This window comes from Leuciscus leuciscus, assembly GCF_965113295.1.
Source record: "Leuciscus leuciscus genome assembly, chromosome: 6".
In the NCBI taxonomy this organism is placed as follows: domain Eukaryota; kingdom Metazoa; phylum Chordata; class Actinopteri; order Cypriniformes; family Leuciscidae; genus Leuciscus; species Leuciscus leuciscus.
The window spans coordinates 5,927,877-5,946,080 of record NC_138730.1 but is presented as its reverse complement, the minus strand read 5'-3'; the positions used below and the strand labels follow the sequence as shown (position 1 = coordinate 5,946,080).

Genomic DNA, 18,204 nt, shown 5'->3' with positions numbered 1-18,204 from the left:
ATTACATATTACACACCACTACTACACCTACCCTAAACCCACCCATGCCTATCATATGCACGTATAAATTGCACAATAAACACAATGTGTGCTATAGAGACGCATTTAGTGTGACCGGGTTGGAATGACGTAACAATTTCACAAATTCACGTTTATGTTGTTTACATGCAGATGGTAAAGGCATCGTTTTCAAAACGAGTGATAAAAGGCATAATATATAATATACTATATAATATACTATATATACATAATGAAGACAGACTTCACTGCCAGTTCACTTCATTGTTCACACACACACACACACACACTGTTCAAGTCCTCTCTTGTATAGATAGACATCGTTCATTGAGTCCTCACTTGGCCAGTGTAGAGCGACATTGGTCTGTTAGTAATATAGACATGTATGTGTGAGTGCAATGGCACATAACAATGGCAAGTAAATTGTTAGGGACTGCATAACCAAGCATAGAAAGTATCTATGAAGGCCTATATATAATATATATAACTTATAGTTACAAAATAAAGACATACTTAACTGTTCACACACACACACACACACACAGTTCCATTGCAGGCTATTGTGAGTCCACTGTTGTATAGGTAGAGATCATTCAGAGTTGAGATTCAATCTTGGCATGTTTAATTTTTTTAATTTTTTTTATTTTGATTTTTTTAAAGTTATATTATGAAAAAAATGATTTAATTTTTGTTTCTTCAAAATGACCAGATGCAGCAAGTCAACTCAAAAGTTTTGAATTAGATCTTAAAGAAAGGTCCACTGTTGGATGGTAACGAACGACATATGTTTGGTTGCATTTAAATTGAGCAATATTTCAAACACTGACTTTCTCTGTACATCAACATCCTAGAAACAAAGGAAACAGAAAAATAAGGACATGTCTATTGATTTTTTTTAAGAGTAGAAATTATGTTTTAATTAATAGGCAGCCAATACTATCAGTCGCATTATTAATATCTTAATATAATAATAATTACATTATAATTATAACATTTAGTTGCAGATCCCCTCTTGGCATGCTTTTTTTTTAATAAAAAAAAATGCAAATTTGAAGTTATATTTTGAGAAATATAATATAATATATATGGTAACCCTTTATAAAAACTGCATCCTATTAATCATTAGTTAAGCATTGGTAAACAGATAAATCATAATTCATAAAGCAGACATTAGTAAGCAGTTTATAAATACACCTTTAAACGCTGTATTATTGAGTTAGAAGCATATCTATAATGTGTTTAATAATTGCTTTTTCATACTTTATTAAATCAATTTATCATTTCTAAATGAAGTATAGCATTATTTACAAATCAGTTATTTAGGTGTTTACAGTGATTAATAAGATCACTTAGAAAGTGTGAGTAAATGTAGTAGATTCAGGCAGTTATAAAGCATTTAGTAGTGCTCAGTTCACTATTTTGCGAGCTCATCTAAAGTGAGGACTAGTTATGCTTTGTAAATAATTTATAAAGGAGATTTAAAGACTCATTTATATTCTAAACAGAAAAAGGAAACAAACACAACACGATAGAGAACATAGAAATATTAACAGCCTTTAAATCTCCTTTATAAAAGCTTTACAAGGCATAACTAGTCCTCACTTTAGATGAGCTCACAAAAACTCGTTTTCAAAAGCTTTCATTGTCAGGCCCCCAAAATGGCATTTTCGTTGAAATGAACGGCCAAAACGTTTTCAGTTTTCAGTTGAAAATGATGTCGTGTAAACAGACCCTAAAGCGTGTATTATTTATTGCACTTTAGTTTTTCGACATAACATTTTGAGATTGACCTCCAAAATCTTTACAGTGTGTTTGTGATGGCAAGAAATGTACAAAGCAGCCAAACACGTATCGTTCTTTACCATCCAACTGGGGACGCGAAGTTCATTTTGATGAATAAAATCATTATTCACTGTATAAAGTATGCTTTACGCTATACTAAATATAGGTCACTATAGTGACCTGAAATCGTTACCTTAAAGAGCTATTTCTGTTTGATTAATCCTATAAACCCTAAAGGGACTGCATAACCAAACATAGAAAGTATCTATGAAGAGAGAAAATAAGTGTTAAATAAAATAAACAAATATTATGACTGATAAAAGGCATAATATATAATATACTATATATACATAATGAAGACAGACTTCACTGCCAGTTCACTTCACTGTTCACACACACACACACACACACACACACACTGTTCAAGTCCTCTCTTGTATAGATAGACATCGTTCATTGAGTCCTCACTTGGCCAGTGTAGAGCGACATTGGTCTGTTAGTAATATAGACATGTATGTGTGAGTGCAATGGCACATAACAATGGCAAGTAAATTGTTAGGGACTGCATAACCAAGCATAGAAAGTATCTATGAAGGCCTATATATAAATATATATATAACTTATAGTTACAAAATAAAGACATACTTAACTATTCACACACACACACACACACACAGTTCCATTGCAGGCTATTGTGAGTCCACTGTTGTATAGGTAGAGATCGTTCAGAGTTGAGATTCAATCTTGGCATGTTTATTTTTTTTAATTTTAATTTTTTTTAAAGTTATATTATGAAAAAAATGATTTCATTTTTGTTTCTTCAAAATGACCAGATGCAGCAAGTCAACTCAAAAGTTTTGAATTAGATCTTAAAGAAAGGTCCACTGTTGGATGGTAACGAACGACATATGTTTGGTTGCATTTAAATTGAGCAATATTTCAAACACTGACTTTCTCTGTACATCAACATCCTAGAAACAAAGGAAACAGAAAAATAAGGACATGTCTATTGATTTTTTTTTTGTTTTGTTTTTTGTAGAAATGATGTTTTAATTAATAGGCAGCCAATACTATCTGTCGCATTATTAATACCTTTATAATATAATAATAATTACATTATAATTATAACATTGAGTTGTAGATCCCCTCTTGGCATGTTTTTTTTATTTAATTTTTTATAAAAAAAATGCATATTTGAAGTTATATTCTGAAAAATATTATATAATATATATATGGTAACCCTTTATAATAACTGCATTTAATTAATCATTAGTTAAGCATTAGTAAACAGTTAAATCATAATTCATAAAGCAGACATTAATAAGCCGTTTATAAATACAGCTTTAAATGCTGTATTATTGATTTATAAGGATATCTATAATGTGTTTAATAATTGTATTTTCATACTTTATTAATTATCAATTTATCATTTCTAAATGAAGTATAGCATTATTTACAAAGCAGTTATTTAGGAGTTGTCAGTGATTAATAAGATCACTTAGAAAGTGTGAGTAAATGTAGTAGATTCAGGGAGTTATAAAGCATTTAGTAGTGGTCAGTTCACTATTTTGTGAGCAAAAGTGAGGACTAGTTATGCCTAGTAAAGCATTTATAAAGGAGATTTAAAGACTCAGTTATCTTCTAAACAGAAAAAGGAAACAAACACAACACAATGATAGAGAACATAGAAATATTAACAGCCTTTAAATCTCCTACATAACTAGCATAACTAGTCCTCACTTTAGATGAGCTCACAAAAAATTGTGAACTGACCTCTACTAAATGCTTTATACCTGAACTACAGTAGAAATACATGTTAATAAAGCATTTATTAACACACTAAGTAACTATTACTATATGTCTGAATAATAAGTGTATGATGTATGAATGTACATTGAATTAGTTTAATCATTTACTCACACTTTCTAAGGGATCTTATGAACCACTGACAACTCCTAAATAACTGCTTTGTAAATGATGCTATACTTCATTTAGAAATGATAAATTGATCATTAATAAAGTATGAAAATACAATTATTAAACACATTATAGATATGCTTTTAAAACAGGAATAAAGCATTTATAACTGCATTTATATACTGCTTATTAGTGTATATTAATGCTTTATAAATGAATTAACTCTTTACTAATGCTTAACTAATGATTAATAGCGTGCAGTTATTATAAAGTGTTACTGAAGCAGTTAAACAGCAGCTCTACAGTCTCAGAGCCTCTCAAGGACAGCAGCCATTCAGACAATAGAGAAGTGTGAACGACGTGTGTTAATGGGCCACTGCAGTTCCTGCTCCAGCCTACAGGAGCGCTGCTGAGTATGGACTTAAACACACACACACATGTAAGTCCCCACTTGGTCAAAAATGTACAAAATTAACCAGAGCGTGTTTTGGCTGATTTTAACATGTTTTAAAGCATGACCAACAGGGGACTTGAAAAATGTCCCCACTTGGCTCGACGGTCCCCTGTTAGTGAGTGTGTAACGACACCAAGGTCCCCAGTTAGATAGATAGACGAGTACACACACACACACACACACACACACACACACACACACACACACACACACACACACACACACACACACACACACACACACACACACACACACACACACACATAACTAACTTCATATACAATAAAACAATAACAATAAAGATATTCTGTGTATAAAATGTTAGAGAGATCATGTAAATGTTTAAAAGTTACATGTAAACTTTAAATCTTTTGAAACATTTATGTGCTATACTTGACAATCACGTTCATGATTAGAAATATTTTAATAATTATGGATGAGTTCAATCCAAACATTATTATATTTGCAGGCCTGATACTGAAGATTTCTGCTGACACTCATCTGAGCTTCTTCCTCTGTTCCACCTTTAATTACAACTAAACCATCATTTGGCTGAATAATAAACCAACATGAATCATTCAATATCACATGTTTCTAATACGCATGCTAACACACACACTGCTTTATTTAATTGTGAAGTCTGAGTCTCTTCCACCTGTATGAAACACATTTACACATTTATTTCTCCTCATAGACAGTAGTGAGACTCTTCTGTGGATCACCTGATGGTTTCTGCTCCTCTCATTTCACAGATTTAAACCATGATGTAAACAATCCACCGCTGACGTTTGGTAATTGATCTTCATCTACACTGTAAAGTGGAACAGAAGAGAAAACAATCAGTGTTCAGTGGAACAAAGTGCAAATTATTATATTTCAATTACTGTTTTTTTTAGTAAAAATAAGTTAAACTGAATTCCTGTAATCAGATTAATTACCGTCTTTACATGATCTTGCACAGATATTTGTGTTTTATAATATAATAGATGTAAAACCTGAATCATGTTCATATGTGTGTGTGTGTGTGTGTGTCGGTGCGACTCCTATTGAGTCTCTGTAAAGGAGAAACTAATGAGTGTACGGCGTATGGAATAAACCACAGGGAGCAAATACAAATGTTATTTTGAGTTCAAACACAAACCTTTAGTTAAAGCCGTTTGTCCTCTAGTTTAAACATGTTTGTAGGCTCTTAGTAAATCACTGAGAGTAAAGTAAGTGTAAAGTAGTGTGACGTGTTGCTTGTCACAGTAAAAACACACTAGAGACAGAGACATTTCTCATGTGAGCTGGACGCTGTGAGCTGAAGCTGGAACTGCACTGATTTTAGCAGGAGTGCAGCGTTTTCCTACAATCTGACCAAGTCTGTTTTCACACTGAAATGATTCACTTCTACTGACACAGTTAATAAAGCAGGTGTTGATGTATAAAGCTGTGACAGTGAGCTTTTGTTCTCTTTCCTCCTTTGTGTTAAACATTTCAATAACTTCACATTTTGTTCTCACACAAACTCTTTGTTTCAATAAAGCTTAATGATAATTTTCTTTCACAAATGTTTGAAAGGTTTGTTCACATATCAGAGGTAAATGAAGATCTCTTTAATATCTCAGTGATGTTTCCTCACCTCAGGACACAGTTTGAGTCTCGTATCACGTCTCTGAGCCGCTGCTGTGAGTCTCCTATCTTATTGGCTCTCAGATCAAGCTCTTTTAAAAACTGCAGTGCTTTTGAGTTAGTCAAAGACTGAGATAAAGAAGAAACATCTGTAATGCCACAGTAGACTAGACTAGAAAGACACAAACAGAGGAAGAGAGATTATCTTACAAACAAATCATGAATGTGAAGAATTTTACACAAATATAATGTGAACTCAGACTCATTGTGAGAAATTGAGCATAAAGTGTTTTTGTTTAAACTGTTGAAGTGATTTTAAGCATTTTGATTCTTGTCTGTGAATGTGACTGACCTCAATCTCTCCAGTTTACAGTGTGAATCCTTCAGTACGTCACATAAGTGCTTCACTCCTGTGTTTCCTAGTTTATTCCAGCTCAGGTTCAGCTCTCTCAGGTGTGACGGGTTTGATTTCAGAGCTGAAGTCAGGATGAGACTCTGTTTCTCTGTAATACTGCATACACTCAGACTGAAGACAGAGAAATAACAATAGTTCACATCTATGATGATCATCTTATTGAAGAGCTACAGCAGCATTTAGTTTCCAATAGTCTGTTTTGAAACCCAGTCACACTAGTTCTGTGTGCTGGAAGACACTGTTTCTTCTCTTTCATTTTTAACTATTTATTTAATGTCTCATAACATTGAACACATAAAAATGTGAGCAATAGGGAAAACCCAGAAAGTGCACTGCTATAAACAATGAAACATAAGCTCTGCTGTCTTCAAATAAATAAACTTCAGTCACACTGTAATTGCTGTACAGTATAATGATACTAACTCTAGTTTCTCCAGCTTGAATTGTGGGTTCATCAGTAGATCACTGAGGTTTTTCACTCCAGAGTCTCCTAGTTTATTCCCGCTCAGGTCCAGCTCTCTCAGGTGTGACGGGTTTGATTTCAGAGCTGAAGTCACATCAGAACAACCTTCATCTGTCATATCACAGACTCTTAAACTACATTAGCAGAGAGAGAGCAGAAAATAAGACAGAAGAAAAGAAAACTCTTTATTCTGTAAAGTCACAACATCTTCATCAGCAAATAAAACAGAGGAAGAGAGATCTTCATCTTTATTTCACCAGATCACAAAATACTAAGGTGAAAATGTTTGCAGAAATATAATGTGAACTCAGACTCATTGTGAGATATTGAGTATAAAGTGTTTTAGTTTAAACTGTTGAAGTGATTTTAAGCATTTTGATTCTTGTATGTGAATGTGACTGACCTCAATCTCTCCAGTTTACAGTGTGAATCCATCAGTACGGCACATAAGTGCTTCACTCCTGTGTTTCCTAGTTTATTCCCGCTCAGGTTCAGCTCTCTCAGGTGTGACGGGTTTGATTTCAGAGCTGAAGTCAGGATGAGACTCTGTTTCTCTGTAATACTGCAATCATACAGACTGAAGACAGAGAAATAACAATATTTCACATCTATGATGATCATCTTATTGAAGAGCAACAGCAGCATTTAGTTTCCAATAGTCTGTTCTGAAACCCAGTCACACTAGTTCTGTGTGCTGGAAGACACTGTTTCTTCTCTTTCATTTTCAACTATTTATTTGACGTCTCTCTTCTTTATTCTCTGTTAAAAAGGCAGATTTCTGCATGTACACAATCAGTACATTGTATCAAATGCTGGAAAATAAACAATTACTAACTAGATAAAAACACATAAAAATGTGAGCAATAGGGAAAACCCAGAAAGTGCACTGCTATAAACAATGAAACATAAGCCCTGCTGTCTTCAAATAAACAAACTTCAGTCACACTGTAATTGCTGTACAGTATAACCCATACAGAAAAAAAAAAAATACTGAAATATATTTGCATTGTTTTTCACTTATATTTATCATTTTGAAATATATTCTGAAATATAACAAAAATATATGATGTTAAGTGTGAAATATATTTACATTTATAACATGTCATGTAAAATAGATGACAAAATATATGGTCATGAAATGTTTAGCTTGCTAAAGAAGGGTCGAAAATGTATTTTGATCATAGTAATTCCTCTACCTTTTCCCCTATACACAACAGTAGGCTACCATATTTCACTACTGTATTATGACACACAGCTATAATAAATACTGTACTTACATTTAAATGACTGCAATGTAAAATGACAGATAGTTGCTTTCCTAGGACTATTAGGCCATATTAGGTGGCACGTACCTAACACTAAGTGCAATTATTAGATTTATTGTTGTGTTTTATTGACATCTTTCCTGAAGTCATTTAAATATTGAAAATATGCACAATATTTATGATGCATAACAGTGACACTCCAACAGTGAAGTGCACTTAAACAATAGATAGAACTCAGTGTCTAACACTGCATACACACACTATTAAATAACTGTATTCAATTCTGTAAAAATAATTAAAATAATAGTATTTCATATACAATATATACATTTATTGTACATTTATATACAATATATAATTTTTTTGTACATTTATATACAATATATACACATATACATATTTAACTAAAATATATTTAAAAAATATATATATACATTTACATATATTTAACTAAAATATACTTATTGGGCCAATTTCGAATATTTGCATATATTCCAAACATATATTTCAAATATATTTCTTTTGTGTATGGGAATGATACTAACTGTAGTTTCTCCAGCTTGAATTGTGGGTTCATCAGTAGATCACTGAGGTTTTTCACTCCAGAGTCTCCTAGTTTATTCCCGCTCAGGTCCAGCTCTCTCAGGTGTGACGGGTTTGATTTCAGAGCTGAAGTCACATCAGAACAACCTTCATCTGTCATATCACAGTCCCTTAAACTACATTAGCAGAGAGAGAGAAGAAAAGAAGACAGAAGAAAAGAAAACTCTTTATTCTGTAAAGTCACATCATCTTCATCAGCAAATAAAACAGAGGAAGAGAGATCTTCATCTTTATTTCACCAGATCACAAAATACTAAGGTGAACATGTTTGCAGAAATATAATGTGAACTCAGACTCATTGTGAGATATTGAGTATAAAGTGTTTTAGTTTAAACTGTTGAAGTGATTTTAAGCATTTTGATTCTTGTATGTGAATGTGACTGACCTCAATCTCTCCAGTTTACAGTGTGAATCCTTCAGTACGTCACATAAGTGCTTCACTCCTGTGTTTCCTAGTTTATTCCCGCTCAGGTTCAGCTCTCTCAGGTGTGATGGGTTTGATTTCAGAGCTGAAGTCAGGATGAGACTCTGTTTCTCTGTAATACTGCATCTATTCAGACTGAAGACAGAGAGAGAAAAGAAAATGACTCAGATTTATGATGATCAACTAACGTGTTTAGCTTCATCCAGCAGACTTTTGCTGACAAATAAACAGGGACATTCAAGTTCAGGTAACACAGAGAAAGACTACACATTGTTCATTTAAATATACTACCAACATTGTAACAATACAAAGGTTGTCTTGGTCTATTTATGTTAGTTTACACATTCATTTCACATCATTTTTAGAGGGTCATGAAACCCCCAAAACAAATTTTTTGAGATGTGAACAGATATGTACAGGCTGAACATCACTGAAAATAATAAAAGCACTCTATTTTTGTTATTTTTGTGAGCAATTTGGTTCTTCCGGGCTGAAAAGTAAAGTGGAAGCGACATCACGGTATCAGAGGTAGAAGCGTGTGATTGGCTGAATGTGAGGTGGAAGTGTGCTTTCGGAGCGTGTGATTGGCTGAATGTGAGGTGGAAGTGTGCTTTGTAATGAGTGTGTTGCAGGTCTATGTTTTATTAGTTGTTGTCTCCCCCTTTTCCGCCCTTTACACTCCCACTTTTCCACAGCTTTACACACACATTTCCTCAGACTTTTCCAGCTCTGAGATGTGAACGACCAGCTAAAACGGGGTTTCATGACACTTTCAGGTTCTTTCGTGTCAATGTCACCTTTGGTTTGCTCACTGGGACAAATGTGGTTCATTATGTTCAGGTGTTTCTTGTGTGCTTAATAGTGTCTGTGTGTATATTTAGCCCTCATGCAGGGCCGTACACACCATTGAGGTCCAGACCTTGGTCATTTTTTGACATGTATAGACCTTATGTGCCAGAGAAACAAGCGCGCAGCATCTTTAGAATATTGTCTTTGAACTTCTGTTTTTGCGGTCGCTCTGTATATTTCTATGGCATCGCTGTCGAGGAGTAATTAGCTGGTGAAGTGGATTTACTTATTGTAGAGTTAATGAAAGTTATCATGAGTAACAGAGTTAGTATTTTATTCCGTTTTTATTGTGAATTCCTCCTGAATTCAGCAGCAGTTGATCATTTCATGTTGTAGTGGTGCCCTCGTGTGGTTTGTTTGGGGACTGCAGGCAAAATGTTCGGTAAGACGGGAGATGACGCAACCCGGCTGTTTAAAACAACCAACAGAAATAATCAGTTTGCGAAGACTGTATCAATCAAAGCTCAGCTTTGGGAAGGGAAGATATACAGGTGAAGATAAGGAGACTGAGAGAAGAAGAAAGAGAGAATGTGATGGAGATGAGAGAGGAAGAGCAGGTATTGCACACTGTGTCCAGGGTGAGATTAACATTATTACAATGGATTCATATTTAACACAGATATATGTTGTAACGAAGTTCAGATGTTACGGGAAGAAGGAGGCGGGAACCGGCGAACATTTAAAGACTTTTAATGACAAAAATAAAACAAATACAAAACGAAAGAAAAAGCCAGAACACAGAACATCAAATAAAACCCAGGCCTGTTCCTCTCTCGCTCTTCACTGTCGTCGCTCCTCCTTTATGCTTCCGTTCCTCCGTGAGAGATGCGAGACCGGTGCATCGCGCACGTGTCGCTCATTATCAATCACGCCACCGGCCTCGCGCCGTCCTCCCACGGCCCTCGACCTCGTCGTGCTCGCCACATATGTTCTACGCTATTACAGCGGAAACTATAAGCTCAATTTAACAGCACAATCACCTATTAAAGGTGCATTGCGCAACTTTTCATGTTAAAAATACCCGTTTTCTAACCCATACATGCTTAAACAATTGCCTGATGGGCTGAATGAGCCCTTCTCTGATCACTGCGATTGTCTCTATAATCCTGTACAGTAAAATAAATAAGAGGGATTCGGGTCGGAATTTGCGACTGGGCGTGACGTCATGCGCGTTCACGGCACGCTCACCTGGCTATGTCTGGCAGGTTTGTGTATTCGCCGCCATTCTCCGTAGAAGATGGATTCTAAGAGTAGCTTGTAGTTCATTTCAAACACCAACGCAAACTCCACGTAAGATAAAAAAAAAAGAAAACTTTTGTTGTTGCAGTTTCGCTTGCCGCCAGAGGGGGCATAGTTCTGCAAAAACTCAGAGACTTGCGCAATGCACCTTTAAATACATTTCCATAATAATATATATTTGTATACCTCAAATGTGTTCGAATATTTCCCCAGTATCAGCACTGGGACTTTTCACTGTATTACTTCACTTGTCTGTGTTTGTGCAACTTGCATCATTAAGCCAGAATGTTTATGAGTGAGCAATTGAACCATTACAGTTTTTCTCAATTGCTAAAACACTAAAACCCATTGGCTGAACAAAGTTCTCAGTTGCCTGAGCTCATTTAGCTAACTGTGCAGTCTGTTGTCAATACCTTAAACCATTTCACATGGTAAAACACAATTTGCAGATCTCACTTAGACTTTTCAGCAAAACTCTAAACACATTCTCATTCTCAAAACACATTCTGCACTGTAATGCACACGTCATCCACACTGGTAAACACAAGAGGCAACAATCAAATACAAATAGAGAACACGTCATTGATTGAACACAACCACTCAAAATTGATTTAACCTGTTTCAAATGATGCCCAAAGACAAAAAGAAGCACATCGATCACGTTTACTCCTTTGATTTTTGTATGCTGTATGCAGGGCTTGACATTAACACCCGCCAACCCGCCAAATGCGGGTGGATTTTGCTCGTGGCGGGTAACAAATGGCGCTTTTCCACTGCATGGTACGGCTCGGCTCGGTATGGTTCGACTCGGCGCGGAACGGTTCGGCTCGCTTCGCTTTTCCACTGCGTGGTACGACTCGACTCGGTACGCCACGGTTCGGTTCGCTTTGGCTCGGTTGCTTTTCCACTGCAGTTAGTAACGTTACCGCTTCAAAGTGGGTGGGACTGATCGTTATAGTTGCCGTCTCTACTGCCATGACATCATCATATTAAATGCGAATTTTTCATTCCGGGTTTCCCCATCCGCTCCTCTGCAACCAACGAGAGGAACGTCTGCACCTCGTCCACTGACCACGATTCAGCCATTTCTTTTTTTTTAAGTTTATACTCTTTTTTTTTAAGCAAATACTTTTAAAACAGGCGCTACAGCGTTGGCTGTTGTCTACTGGCTATTTAAATCTAGCGGGTTTAGTGTCTCGTGTTGTAAATACAATGACGCTGGTAGTGATGATTCTGTCTGACCAATCAGTGATCTGCAGTGTTTTCACGTCACATTTTAGTATCGGTACGGTACGCTTGGAACCTCAACAGAGGTGGTACCATTTAAAGCGAGCCGAAGCGAGCCGTACCGTACCGTACCATGCAGTGGAAATGCGTCGTAAGTGAGCCGTACCGAACCGAGCCGTACCGTACCATGCAGTGGAAAAGCGCCAATAGTCACTCCAACTAGCCACTTTGGCGGGTTGAATAATTGTAGTCTTTTCAAAAGGCATTTGAATTAAGTGTGACACACTACAACTCCCATGAGTATTAGGGCTGTCAACGAATATTCTAAATTCGAATATATATTCAAATAGATTTAAAAAACAGAATTTCGAAGGTGAAAATGAATATTCGAATGTGGAAAAACGCCCGCGGTAGCAGAGGCGCGGCTGTCTGCTTTGTGAGTGGGCGCGCTGCCTGAGGGGTCAGGGACAGGTCATTTTATTTAACGTTAAACAGAAACATTACTAAAGTGTAGGCTACTGTACTGACTGAATAGATATTGCATGAATAAGGTAGGTTAGATACAGCAGTTTCATGCACTGCAGGCTTCCACTGGTTTGATTATTTACCGTTTCATGTCAAGGAAAAGTTCCATGTTTACCACAGCACAGCTCGCTCAGAGCGTTCAATGTCAGTTCTATATACTGTAAAACTTCAATTAATGTTAATAATATTTGTTTCAATCACTGAATGAAGCCTGCTATATAAGAGTCACGACCTTAAATTGCTTGCACAAAACTCTTGATCAGCACTCAACATTTGCTTATTGTTGTTGTTCATTCAAACCGTTATTGTTGAAGATTTTATTATTTAGAAAATAAGTAATTTAACTGTTTTTTGTACACTATTATTTCCTTTCTGTCTGTGTATGTCTTTGGGTGACTTTGGAACCTGAGAGCTGTGTGGTTACAGCAGAGAATTCTATTTCAGTAATGTCACATGGTACAAACTATTTCTCAAAATACCTATAGAATGTATTACCATATTTGGGAGAAGGCGAAGGTATATACGTTTGCTGGACAATCTTTCTGCAGGGGCTCTTTCTGCGGAGGGTCTCTCGGCTTTGTTTGTTAATAAAGTCTAATATTTCTGGTATCGAAAATCTCTGAAGTCATTTCCCTGAAAAGAAATAATTAAACCACAACAAATGGCAACCCAGATGGGACATGGCTTAGGAGCTGAAGGAGCCACGAAGGGCTCGCTGGTGACTTACACAGACAACAGTGGCCGCTGTACTTTGAGGTGAGCAGTTTTGCTTTTGAATAAGGTATGTGTTAGTCACCAGTGGCCCGGATGTGGTAAGAAAAAGCTTCTCCAAATTTAAAGAACTTAAAAAGAGATGTTTGATATCAGAAATAATTGCATGCATTGTCTTTGTAAATGTCAAGTAGTTGGTAATAGCGTGGGGGAGCTCCCGATAGTGTTTGCCAGTACTTGTTTAATCCTGAGTGGATTCTATAACTACTGGGGATGCTGATTTAGCGCTAAGAGTTTTGACGTACGTACGTAAAGTTCTGTGTTTGTTCAATCAAGAGGGCCTTGAAGGATGATGAGCAAAAAGCATGCACACAGAGGGTTTGAATTTATTGATAAGGATATCAATTATTGGACTGTGGGTTCTTGTAAGTGGGCCTTGATGGATACAAGAATAGCATGAACACAGAAGAAGTTAGGTCTTATTTCACTCTGTTGTGTTGAGGAAGTGAATCACAGAGGTTTATGGAATAAGTTCAGTTTTATACTTGTCAAGTGGGCCTTGATGGATGACAAGCGTACTGATATAAGGATATCAGTTATTGATGTTGTATACCTGTAAGTGGGCATTGATTGATACAGGTGTAGTTTAGCTTATATAGATGGTTGATCTGCAGACATTTTAATGTATTGTTCAGATCTGACAGAGTAGAGAAAGAAGAGTGTGTGAAATCATGTTGGTGTGCCTGTAGGATCCTGTGTGACTGTGCCTGTGGTTGAAAATAAGTGACCTCTGACCCTGGTTGCTTGAAGGGACAGAGAACGTGTGAATGACCAGTGAATGAAGGGGACTGAAATGGTGTGTATTAAAAAAAAAAAAGAAAAGTAAGGGAAAACAATTGTTTCAAGATATTAACTATATAGAATGTTGTTGTATAAAACAAGTTAACATAATAAGATTTATGTTTAATCAATAAATGTAATGATATATTAATAGATGAATATAAATAAGATTGCACGTGCTTAATATATTATATATTATATCTGAAGACGTCTAAAATTTGTATCTCATTATCCCTGAAGACAGAGTGGAAAAGTATTCCATTGCAGATTAATAAGTTTGTGTTCAGAGAAAAATAACTGGTGCAGTGCTGAAGGTTAACAAGATTGAGTGACCAAGTTTCAAAAGTCATGAATACTTCAGAAGTTGATGAGAGTAAATAATAAGAGGAATTCCTTGATGTTTGTTGAGAAACATACTAGATTATTGTGAACACTGCATGCAAATATAGAAGAAAGATTGAAGTCTAATTTTATGATAGGGGAAATTATTCAATTGTATTATTCTCAGATCATCAGAGTTATTGTTGATATAGAAAAACAGAACTAGATTGCTTTTTTCCTGCAATGAAGAACTGCTTTACTAATAGAATGGGGGAACTGCTATGGTCAACCAGTGAGATTTTTTATATAAAAAGAAATAGTGAAAAGATGCAGGTTAAAAAGTGGAATGTGATAAAGAACTAATAGCTTATATGTGAAAGTTCAATTTGATTCATGCAGATCTCTGAGTGTTCAAATTGCAGATGGCTTCAGTGTCCAGTGGAAGAAACAAGAGGGCAAAGGGCAAAGACGCAAATGCAGAGAGAAAAAGAGAAGTGGGTGAGGGGTTCTCAGCTCCCCTCCTGAAGTTGACCAATCAAAAAGACTCAGAAAGACTGAATTAATGCAAAGACTGGAAAAGGTGAAACTTTCACTTGAGACTTTTCCTGAGGACAAAGAGAAATACTGAGATGCAAAACTGGCAGGATCGATAAAAAGCCCAAACTAAGAAGAGGCAGAGAAACAACAGAGCCTATTCTCCACTCTGCAATGGCCTTTGAGTGACGGCTGGCAAAACATGCAGAGCGACAGCCAAGCTAAAAACAGAAAACAGACCCTTACGGGACACCACAGGTGTGACAAACCTTATGAACACTCTAGAGACTGCTTCAAATTTGGTTAATTATTATATTAACATTATTCATTCTGATTATTCACTGGTCTCATAGCAATTCTTTATATTCTCTGCTAAACTAACCCTCTCTGATTTTTCAGTAGGTACAAGTCTAGCTCTATAAGAAAAGAAAATACAGAGAAGTGGGTGCTCAACTCACCAAATAGTTAAAATTGAGGCTGGATTTGAAATAGCGAGGGCTATTAAAGAACCATATAAGGCTGAAAAGCCTGATAGAATTATTCTATAGGGCAAAGAAAAAGATAGACACAAAATGTCAAAGAATGATTATTATTTTTGTTTGCAAAACCATGATACTGGTCACTCCATCTTGTTTTAATAATTTTCTAGAGATAGATTGGAAAAGGAAAAATAACTCCAAAAGTCCAAAAAATTATGAAATCAAAAATGATGTCGAAACTGGGATAATGAGATGGAAATGTTGTTGGCCATGGATCCAAGATTAGGTAGAGATCTCCAATTTTCCAAGATTAGGTAGAGATCTCCAATTTTCTTCTTAAAGCAGCTCATGAGCAAAAAACAAAAAGAATATGAAAAAGTAGACCAAACAAATGGGAAAAAAAAATGCATTTGAGAAATTACAATTGGCTGTCTTACTCTCAACTGCACCATACTAAGGCCTATTATTCTGAAATATTTAATCTATTAGAGTTTGAAAAAAAAAAAAAAAAAAAGGGTTTATAACAACGGTGTTAAACTAAACAGATCACTGACACTTCTGAATAGTGTTTGCGTAGCTGTGTGTGACGTTGTCCGTCAGACCTTTGGAATTCCACAGCTAAATTTACAAGATCCGCATTTAGAGCACAACCTGAGGAAGAAGAATATGTGATGGCCAATGAGTGACTGAGTATGAATGAGTGAGAGATGGTGTACACCAAGGCAAATCCATTATTTTGCCTACAGCTGTATCTAAATTTGATATGTGGGCCCACAGGGCATATTCTGCCCAATAATGACCATGGATGGATTTGGTTAATTTCCTGGTCGAAACTGTAGTGGCAATAGAAAAGAAAGAAAAAACAGTACCACATTTGCGCAGCGCCTAACATATCTGACTTTCCTTTCAGAATATCATGATGGAGAATAACACATCTGATTTCCTTTTCAGCATATCATGAAGGAGCTTACGTTTTGTCAAAATTATGAAATATTGTCTTTTAGTAAAGTGGGTTGAGTGTTGTCTAAGATGCCTAATAAATAGTGTGCTAACAGTGGGACTCAAAACAATGAGATAACTGAGCTGAATTTACTAATTGTAAAAAGTAATATGGGGGTTAAGACCCCCAAAAGGGGACAGAACACCACTCAGCCCACATGATCATTTTACAGGTGACAGCAAGAAGGACAATGGAGCAGATGAGCAGATGATTTAATATGTTGTTGTCACTAACTGAACTAACAGAAATAATGAAGGTTTCATTCACAGATGAGAACAGTTCAATTCCAGGAAGGTTTCTGGGACGATTCAGACAAAAAGAACCAGTGACTGCTTTGTCATCTCAGAAGAGCATTGATCAGCAAACTGACATTTGAGTCCATGCCTCTCAACTTAAAATACACCAAACGACTCCAGTAACCTCCCACAACAGGAAGTGAGGGATCAAGGGCTCGTGCTAGTAACAGCCTCCCTCGCCGTCGAAGGAAAGCCCATTGCAACGGCTCGTAAAGAGTCACCCTGGTGAAACTGAATGATCAACATGAATGCAAAAAGAAGACAAACGACAAGAAGAACTTTAAATGAAAATTTGCAGAATGTGGAAAGCTCACAAAAAGTTGTGCAAAGAAAGGAGAATCAACAGAGATGAGTACAAGTTCAAAGTCAACATCAACCAAACTTTATTTTAAGGTAATGTTAAAGCCTTTGAATATACTAGTAGCAACTTAATAATAACCCCACCAGAAGGAAAAATATTGAATTAAAGAATATATCAAAAACAACGTAGAAAAGAAATTATAAATGATTTAAAAAGAAACAAAATAATGAATAAGCGACTAATTCAAGTAATTGTCATAGCAAAGTGAGAATTAAGACAAGTCATGAAGGAAAATACAACTAGAACTAAATGACATTTAAAAAAAAAAAAAAGATCATAAATGGTGGGCCTACTCCAATGTAATTTGTCAATACAGGAGTATAAGTAATTAATTTAAGGCTACAGTTGAAAATTAAAGAAAAGATTAACACTGACTATTAACAAACATTTGATTTCAATTTAAGTTATAAGATTATGATTTGATTCAATATGCTATTGACTAATTAAATGTATTTTAAATGGTGCTAATAGAACGACCACCTCAGTTGTAAGTTGTTCGAATTCAATAACAAACAGGCCTTATGAACAATTTATATGGTACCAGAGGAGGGTAAGAATGACAGGTTATTGCACAAAAACATACTTTTGAATATTCTCAATCCAGATGCGCATTGTTTTCACCAAGTGCGCAAGGAGGGAGTAAAGAGGGATTAAGAATAAGGAAAGAATTAAAAGGCTAAATTAAGAATTAAAGGAAAATTAAATAAAAGGTATTTCTGGCAATTTCTGACTGTACACATGTGAAATTTGTGCCAAAATTAAAGGTAAAAAAGGAACAGTGACACAAATAGGCCATATATCAGTACCAGAAGGACTAATAAACACCTAATGGATTATATGAGCAAGATAGAGAAAGGTAAAGGCAATGAA

The 18,204-nt window shown here is 35.7% G+C and overlaps 1 protein-coding gene across 1 annotated transcript in view; it reads right to left on the bottom strand.

Moving 5' to 3' along the window:
- LOC309501908 (uncharacterized protein) overlaps positions 1–18,204 on the bottom strand; it is a 575,396-nt gene that overhangs the window by 234,976 nt on the left and 322,216 nt on the right. Inside the window, exons 19-22 of the mRNA XM_082174164.1 lie at positions 8,914–9,087; positions 8,471–8,644; positions 7,064–7,237; positions 6,621–6,794 (exon numbers count right to left, since the gene is read on the bottom strand). Of these exons, the coding sequence (XP_082030290.1) occupies positions 6,621–6,794; positions 7,064–7,237; positions 8,471–8,644; positions 8,914–9,087 (696 nt within the window). The remainder of the gene's footprint in view (positions 1–6,620; positions 6,795–7,063; positions 7,238–8,470; positions 8,645–8,913; positions 9,088–18,204) is intronic.